General features: G+C 44.8%; 1 protein-coding gene across 1 annotated transcript in view; it reads left to right on the top strand.

The window, feature by feature from the left end:
* The window catches only part of COL4A2 (collagen type IV alpha 2 chain), a 234,063-nt gene that overhangs the window by 150,934 nt on the left and 73,554 nt on the right, over positions 1–9,575 (top strand). Inside the window, exons 20-21 of the mRNA XM_029283411.1 lie at positions 8,052–8,207; positions 8,522–8,614. Of these exons, the coding sequence (XP_029139244.1) occupies positions 8,052–8,207; positions 8,522–8,614 (249 nt within the window). The remainder of the gene's footprint in view (positions 1–8,051; positions 8,208–8,521; positions 8,615–9,575) is intronic.

The following is a 9,575-nucleotide window of genomic DNA, read 5'->3' as shown; positions in this document are numbered from 1 at the left end:
CCAAGTTGATTGGAAGATGTGAACCATGACCCTACAATAAGGGAGTGGAAAATGTTTGGAATGTTATGCGTAACGGAAGAGAAGCAGATCTAAGCATTCCACCATGCTGTGCTGACGTATTGTAATCTTAATAAATGCTTTTAGGAGAAAAAATGCCTGAAAGTCCTTTTAAGTGTTTCGTTACTCAGACACATGACAGAGGTGGAGTTTCATTGTAAATTAAGGAATCACTGCACCTCTTCAGAAATGCACTGCACTAACGATGAAAGCCTTCTTGAATGCATTTGAGTTAATATAAAAGAAAAAAAAGAATAGTGCCATAGATGTATACTACAGGCCACCCAACCAAGCACAGGAAACAAATGTGTCAACGCTGCTAACATTGGATATTCTTGCTCTGACAAAATATGCAGAGCTGTGTGGTATTTTTAGAGTTAACTCAGATGACGCAGGGAGGGGAGGAGAAAGAATGTATGTGGGTAATTATATTAGATAAAAATCCCACGCTGCAAATGGAAGAGAACCTTTGGCCTTCAAACTGATAGGAGAACGTGATTTATGACAGCAAATTAAGGGAGGGAACATGCTGGCAAAATATGTGCTCAGCTCAGGGGAGGAGAATTTAGATCTTAGCATCCCTCATTCATGCCGTGCTGACATTTTGTTACATGAATAAAAAACTTTTTAGGATAAACAATGCCTGGAAGTTCTTTGAAGTGTTTCATTAGTCAGAACCATGACATCATTCTAAGATCTCAATCCTTTTCAAACGACCTGGGGTCCTGAACTCCATCCGCTGTCTCTAGGCTTGAGAGGAGCTGGTAAAGATTCAGGAGGAAAATCTATCATGGGAAAAGGGAGTTTGCTTGAAGACGGCAGCTGCTGATACCCCAGAGGGGGAAGCAACAGACAGCATACTGTGGGAAGATGAATTTTGGCAGACAAATGGCTGGCAGACAAATACAGATCAGTGGAGAGCTACCAGGTCATCTGCCACTGAAGATTCGGGTGAGTCACTGGAAATATTTGAAAAGCTAGAGGTGAGAAGAGAAATCAACTCCTGCAGAGAGAAGCCTACAGCCCCTCGCAGATCAGACAGCCTTTCAGACCTTGTCTTCCCCTGCCAGGGACTCCAGCCCTGAAGAGAGAGGGAATCCCAGTCTGAGGCCTCTGCAGCAAAGGGGAGTTTGGCAGGTACATGGTCAGCAGCGTCTGAGCTTGCCACAGCTAATAGAGGCCTTGCAACAGCTTGGGGTGGTGCAGAAGCCAGGAGATCAGCAGCTGGTGGGAGGACGACCACAGCAAGCAGATTGGTCAATGCCCCCGAATGTACAGCAGCCACTGAGAGGCTTACAGCAACAGGGGGCGTGGCCACAGCCCCTGAACATGCAACCCCTGGGCATGAACCAGCAACCAAGATGGGGCCAGCAGCAACAGCCACAGTGGTAACCCCAACAGGCTATAATTGCACCCCCTTTAGAGCAACCTTTGATGGGGACCCAGAGAAGCTGATTTTCTTCCTCAACCAAGTGTGCTCTCATTTGAACTGCTGGGCTTATCTCTACCCAGACCCAGGCACCATGGTCGATGTGATAGCATCCAGCCTAGAGGGAGAAGCATCCGAATGGCAAAACAATTTATATAATGAGCAAGCCCCTGAATTGGAGGACCCCCACCTCTTCCTCCTATGGCTGAGAGAAAGATTTGAGGACCCATCCATTGGTCTCAAAGCAGGAGAACAAATCCACAAAATAAAACAAGCCGGCAGGCCTGCCCTGGAGTACGTGCAATAATTTCGCAAGATAGCAGGTTGAATAGAGGGGTGGCCTGAACAATCCCTAATCCATCACTTCATTGAGGGATTAGATGATCACCTCTCAGGCCTGCATCTATTGAGCAGTACTTGATCAGCTGCAAGAATGGTACCAGGCAGCAGTGAAGCTAGACATTCAGCTTGCCTGCTATAAGAAGCCTCCCCCACCTGAATCCGAGCAGCAGCCAGAGCAACCCGAACAGCAATCACCCCCACGAAAATCTCCAACTACTGCAATGGCTGAGAGACCCAGGCCACCTACAGGCCCATCAATTAAGTGTTTCCAGTGCGGACAGGAGGGACATCGAGCAGCAAACTGTCCAGTCCCCTAGCCCAGACTACAGAGCAGACCAGAACCAGTGGCAAGAAGGAAACCTGCCCAGCGGCTGACGAGAGAGAAATCCAACCGGGTCACGCAGAAACCTGTTGCCCAGATAACACCCCACACACAGGAAGACGCCGAGACTCTGGGTGGACCCGCCCCTGCTCTACCCTCCTTTGACACCGATGACGAAGGAGAGAACGACTCGAGGGTGAGTTGACACGTCCCATCTTTGATTTAAACGTGCTAATCAATTCTGGATGCTCCCATTGCATCATTAGCTTGCCGTTTGCCATGAAATTGGGTATACGGGCAAAACTGCTCTCCAAGCCTGTGAGGTTTGAGCAAGCCGATGGCTCCCTGATGGGAGGGACTCTTGTCATGCAATTAACTGAGCCCCTATGCCTAGAAATAGTGAGCACTGGGAGTTTATTCACTTCCTAGTGGCTCCAAAAATGACTGAGACTGTGATCCTAGGGCTAGCCTGGTTGGACAAATGGAAGTCGTTTATCTGGTGGGAGAAAGGAATGAGAACTGTGAGACTACCTATAGGGCCTAAACCTCCCACCGATTCAACCGACATTGTGGGACACCTTAGGCCATCCAATGAGCAAGCGCACATGGCTGCCTCATCGCCACCAGGCGAACCACTCATCCCCAGCGAATACCGGGACCTAGTGGAGGCATTTAGAGAAAAAGAATGAGATGCCCTGCCCCCTCACAGACCCAATGACTGCTCTATTGAACTGGTACCAGGAGCCAAACTCCCATGCCCGAGAATGTACGCTATGTCCCCCCTTGAAATGAAGGAGATGCAGCGATACGCAAATAAAAACTTAGCGAGGGGGTTCATTGAATGGGCCAAATCTACCATGCGAGCCCCTGTGTTGTTCAAAGAAAAAAAAGATGGGTCTCTTCGTCTCTGCGTAGACTATAAGGGTCCCAATGCTGTGAGTGTGGAAAACAAATACCCCCTCCCCCTCCTAAAGGACTTATTAACTTATTTGGCTAAGGGGTGTGTCTTCGCTAAATTAGTCCTGAGAGAGGCATATTACCGGGTGAGAATAAAGCAGGGAGACGAGTGGAAAACTGCCTTCAACTGCCCCATGGGGAGCTATCAATTCAAGGTCATGCCATTTGGACTACAGGGGGCCCCAGCCATATTCATGCAGTTGATTAATGAGGTCCTACATGATCACTTGTACAAAGGGGTTTTGGTGTATCTTGATGATATCCTGATTGATATGATTGATCACATAAAGCTGGTGAGAGAAGTGTTAAAGAAACTATTGAATGCCAAGTTGTATGCCAAATTGTCAAAATGTGAATTTCACCAGACCCAATTAGATTACCTTGGCTACAGAATTCCCAACGAGGGCATTGAAATGGATCCAGCCAAGGTGAAAGCTATAATTGAATGGCAGCCCCCCAAAACTCGCAAACAGCTCCAGAGCTTTCTAGGTTTTGCCAACTTCTATCGTCAATTCATCCCCTCTTTTGCTGAAATTACCCTACCCCTTATAGAACTACTCAAAACAGGCAAGAGAGGAGGGAAGCTGCGACCGGGCCAACCACTTGCATGGACGATGGGCTGTCAAACAGCTTTTGAGAATTTAAAGACTCTATTTGCTGCTGAACTGGTCCTAAAGCACCCCTGCCCAGGGGAGCCCTTTGTAATTCAAGCCGATATCAGCGATGTGGCAGTTGGAGCTGTATTACTGCAAAAGAACAAAAATGGGGTCCTGCAACCCTGCGCCTACACCTCTAAAAAGTTTACTGAAAGCGAGCGGAGATGGGCAATCTGGGAGAAAGAGGCCTTCGCGATTCGGTGGGGGCTGTTGAACTGGCAACACTATCTAGAAGGGAGCAAGGTGCCTTTTGAAGTATGGATAGATCACAAAAACCTAGAGGCACTGAAAACTCCCCACAAATTGTTCCCAAAGCAAGTATGGTGGGCATAGTACTTTAACCATTTCAACTTCACTCTAAAGTACATACCGGGAGGAAAAAACTTCCTAGCTGATGCGCTATCGAGATTGCCCCAGTACTAAATCGAACGTGAAGAGGTTAATGAGGCAATTATCTCCAGTCCTCAAACTGCCGCTCAACTCACGCCTCGCAGAGTCCCTAATCCTGATGACCCTGGGGTAAAGAAAATCAAACAAGAGCTCCTCACTGATCAATGGTTCAAAGATAATCAAACCTCCCTAACGTGCAGTGATGGCTTGGCCTACAAAGGGGGGAAACTATATTTGCCTGAAGCCCTCTGTCTTAATGCTCTCAGCCATGATGTAAAACAGGCTGGACACTTTGGATATTTAAAAACTCTACACCTCACCCGTCGGAAATTTTGGTGGCTGGGGCTCAAACAGGATGTGGAAAACTATGTAAAAAGTTGTACTGTATGTGCCACAATGAAAAGAATCCCAAGGAAAACTCCTGGGTTACTATAGCCGGTGGCAGACCCTTCTCAACCATGGGAAGAAATAGCTATGGACTTTATAGTAGACCTACCTGAAAGTAGAGGAAATACTGTCATATGGACTGTGATAGACCTGTTCTCGAAGCAGGCTCATTTTATTGCCTGCAAAGAGCTCCCATCTGCCCGACTGACCAAATTGTTCCTGAAACAATTAGGGGCATGGCACCCCTAAGCGAATAATTTTGGACAGGGGTGTGCAGTTCACAGCGAAGTTTTGGAGGAGTTTTCTTAAATTAATTGGATCATCTCAAGGCTTATCATCTGCTTTTCATCCAGCCACCAATGGGGCTGCAGAATCCGCTAACAAAATGGTGGAGCAATATCTCAGATGCTATGTTTCCTACCAACAGACAAACTGGACTGACCTCCTCCCTTTCGCGGAGGTGGCATACAATAATTCTGTGCACAGCAGCACCGGCTACATGCCTTTCAGAGTGGCCACAGGAAAAGAGTTCAGCCCAGTACCTGAATACCCTCAGGTGCCCTCCACTTCCCAGACACTTGACCAATGGGTGACGGGGTGGGAAGAAGTTTGGAGAAACATGAAAACTGCTTTTAAAAAGGCTTTTGAAACCTATAAAAAGCAGGCTGATAAAAAGAGGGCTTCCCAAAGAACATTCCAAGTTGGGGAAAAGGTTTATCTATCGACTAAATATTTATGCCTCAAATTACCCAGTAAGAAGTTAGGACCGAAATTCTTGGGGCCTTTTCCTATTGTAAGGATCATCAATCCGGTCACTGTAGAACTAAAACTCCCTAGACTTTTAGGGAGAATTTGCCCAGTCTTCCATTGCAGCTTGTTGAAACCTTATCGGGGTTCCACTTTAAGACTTCCCCCTAAGAAGGCACCCGGGCCCCTCATAGTTGCGGGACAGACCCACTATGAAGTGAAACGTATTCTTGACTCTAGAATTTTTAAAGGGAAATTGCAATACTTAGTACAATGGAAGGGATACCCATTGTCTGAAGCCACCTGGGTGAAATCCAGCAAGGTGAAAGCTGACAGACTCATCAAAAGGTTTCATGCGAAATACCCCAACAAACTGAAAAATAGCCCTTAACATATGCTTTTGTTTACACTCCAGGATCTGGTTTTTTTTAAGGGGAGCTGGATGTCAATGCTGCTAACATTGGATATTCTTGCTCTGACAAAATATGCAGAGCTGTGTGGTATTTTTAGAGTTAACTCAGAGATGATGCTGGGAGGGGAGGGGAAAGAATGTATGTGGGTAATTATATTAGATAAAAATCCCACGGGAACCTTTGACCTTCAAACTGATAGGAGAATGTGATTTATGACAGCAAATTAAGGGAGGGAACATGCTGGCAAAATATGTGCTCAGCTCAGGGGAGGAGAATTTAGATCTTAGCATCCCTCATTCATGCCATGCCGACATTTTGTTACATGAATAAAAGACTTTTTAGGATAAACAATGCCTGGAAGTTCTTTGAAGTGTTTCATTAGTCGGAACCATGACAAATGAACCTTTTGCTAATTAGTTAGCTAAGGTATTTAGGAAACACATCACAGTAGCAATGGGGGACTTTAACTACCCTGAGAGACAAACTCTGCAACTAGCGTGGAGATTAAATAGGTTCCTTATGGGCCTAGCTAATAACTTTGTCATCCAAAAGATAGAAGAGATAACTAGAAGGTCAACTATGCTGGACTTAATTGTTACTAATAGGAATTAAATGAAAGAGGAGGTAGAAGTTGTAGAAGGGAAAGAATTCAATTCATACTAGAATTCAACATAATGCAGATACAAGTAATCAAACAAAGTCAAACTACTGTTTTAGACTTTAGGAAAGCTGAGTTTAACAAGCCTAAAACAGAGATTAGGAAAGATTCCATGAATGGAAATCCTAAAGGGAAAAACAATTTAAAATGCTTTGGAAATTTTGAAAAATGAAATTATAAAAACACAATAATCCAGAGAAAGAAAAACAAGAGATAACACAGATAAAACCATCATGGTGCATAAAGAACTCTCTGACAAACTGAGAGACAAAAAGGACAAATATAAAAAATGGAAAGAAGGACATATAACTAGAATAGAATTCCAGCAAATAGCCCAAATCTGCAAGGATGGAGTCAGGGAGCTAATGCTCAGAATGAACTAAGACTCACAACACATGCAAAAAATACCCCTAAAGATTTCTTTCAATATTTAAGGAATAAGAAGAGAGTTAAGGAAATGATTGGGCAAGAAGATGACAGGCAACAGGGAGAAAGCGGAACTGCTTAATTTCTTTTTTTGCAACGGTCTCCATGCAAAAGGGAAAAAATAGCCCAACCTATGGAAAGCAACGTGGGGACAGAATAGGAATGCAAGTCAAACTAGGCTAGAAAATGGTGAGACAACACCTATCCACTCTAGATGAGTTCAAATCACCAGGACCAGATGGTTTATATCCTATGTTTCTGAAGGAGTTGGCAAATATAATCTTGGAACCATTGAACAAAAATATTTCAGAGCTCTAGAGCACAGGGGAACTCTCAGAGCATTGGAAAAGAGCTGATGTGGTTGCAATTGGAATCTATCAGTACTGCTAACTATTGTTGGGCACTGTAGTGAGATGCATTGGACACTGTGTGCAAAGGAAAATCAGCAGCTGAGTGCAAAGGAAAATCATTTTTAGCCCTGTTGAACTCATGTAGCATGTCAGAAACATTATGCAATTAAATACATTATAGTCAGTAAAAGTTAATTTCTTATTTCTCTTATTTTCTATTCCTATATTGTTGTGAAATTATATTTGTGTTCAGTTTGAAAGGGTCTATCATAATCATCAAAAGTTTTTCAGGAAGCAAAATCTTTGAAAACATTTGTTGTCCAATATATACTTATCCAGAATATATTCAGTGGCTGAATGGGGAGAAAAAAAATCAGATTAAACCCCAGATTAAGCTTAAATTTGATGGCATCAGATAACATCAGCCATAGTAGTGGCGCTTGATGGGGTCATCTACCTCTGAAGGAGTTGATCTGCAGCTCGAGGATCTTCCTGGGCTGGTGGCTCCTTTTTCAGCAGCAGATGGAAGCTGTAGCCAGTGGAGCCTATGCCCAGCTTCAGAAGGAGTGACAGTTGCTGCTCTACCTGGATCATGAAGGTGGTTCTACTTTTATTACTTCAGAACCTCACCATTGGACTACATTACTATAATGAACTTTATTTGAAGCTGTCTTTAGAATGATTCAGATGTTGTAGCTAGTTCAAAATATGATAGAAAACTACTAGTCAGGTCAAATTGTTAAACTCTTACATGGCATCACACTGGGATAGGTTAGGAAGAGAGGGCCAGATTCCACCTACACAAGAAGTCAAGCGGGGGAAGGATCAGGAAAGAAGTATTTTGGGTTATGGCCCTCATACCATCAAATATCACATTAGCTAACATCATACATAGCCACTTTTTTCCCCCATTCCAGATGTTACTGTGCGAAGAGGTTTTCCTGGAGAAATGGGCCCCAAAGGCTTCACTGGCGATCCTGGCTTCCCAGCTCTTCATCCTGGTCCTCCCGGTTTAGATGGTGAACCAGGAGCACCTGGCTTCCCTGGATCTCCAGGCCACCCAGGAAGTCCAGGTAAATGGAATGGATATTTATATACTGGTTTTTAAAGGCTTAGGGGGAAAAAACCCTTCTGCTGCTGCCTGATATCTGAAAGAAGGGGGGGGGGGGAATAACAGTGCTATTATACTCATATATAAATATTTTGAGCTGATCAAAAGAAAGAAAGATGTAAATCTCCCAACAACTAATATCAATGCTATCTCACACATCTTGCTTTCAGGCTTTTTCGTAAGTCTTAGCATGGACAAGCTAACCCCTTAATGCTGATACAGAACTGCGTAAACATCTCAGTCTCCCTCAGTCACTCTAGTCTTCCTCTTCTGCAGGTTATTCCATTGGGCTGAAGGGCTATCCAGGAGTTCAAGGTCCTGCAGGCAAGCAAGGTTATCCAGGTCCACGAGGACAAAATGGACTGAAAGGTAACATTTAAAACACTGAAGTATATTGATTTATTGTCACCATAGATCAGGGATGTCAAACTCAATTTCATTGAGGGCTGCATCAGCATTGCGGTTGCCCTTGGGGGGCCAGGTGGGTGCGGCCTACTAGGTGGGCGTGGATGGAGTGGGTGTGGCCTACTGGGTGGGCATGGCCAGCTCTACATCGTTCGCGTCTAGGGTTGCCAGGTCTGCTTCCAAAAAATAGCGGACAAGCGGGGGGGGTTAAGTAGTAAAAAAAGTAGACTGTACAGCTTTAGATTACGTACCATTTCATCATAAAGCTTTTGAATAAAAAAAATGTCCACTATTTTGTGAAAAAAATAGTGAATATAATGTGAAAAAGCGGACTGTCCGCTCAAATAGTGGACACCTGGCAACCCTATTCGCGTCAAGGGTGCCTGGGCAGGAGTGGGACAGATCTGAGGGTCTCTGGCAGAAGGGGGTGGGACCAGGGCAAGCGCCAAGGCATGGTCCATTTCTTCATTCCTCACAAAGGATGACATCTCCCCAGCATGCACCCAGGGGGCGGGGCCGACACGGCAGGAGCTGGTTCCTCACTGTTTCTAGATGGCCTTGTGGAGCTAAGACTGAATGCCTTTCAGCATAGATGGCCACCACGAAATTGTACATTGACTCCCACCTGGCCTGGGCCAGGGCCGAGGCAGTGGGGGCTGTTCCCTCACTGTTTCCAGGATGGCTTCGCGGGCCTCATGAAACCACTTCGCAGGCCGCATCCAGCCCCCAGGCCTTGTGCTTGACTTGTCTGCCATAGATTTTCCTGCAGAGAACATACTTCATGTGCATTGTATAATGGGATATAGTCTAAAATGCTTTTCTTTCTATTTAGTTCTCTACTTTCAGGATTTCTCTTACAAGAAAGCTCATCTTGCAAGTGTTTTTTTTTAAAAATCTCAGTCTTATCTATTAACTCTTTTAACTA

Source organism: Protobothrops mucrosquamatus, unplaced genomic scaffold, assembly GCF_001527695.2.
Source record: "Protobothrops mucrosquamatus isolate PMUCROS unplaced genomic scaffold, P.Mucros_1.0 scaffold78, whole genome shotgun sequence".
Taxonomy (NCBI): Eukaryota; Metazoa; Chordata; class Lepidosauria; order Squamata; family Viperidae; genus Protobothrops; species Protobothrops mucrosquamatus.
The sequence above is the reverse complement of the archived record's forward strand: the minus strand, read 5'-3'. Positions and strand labels throughout refer to the sequence as shown.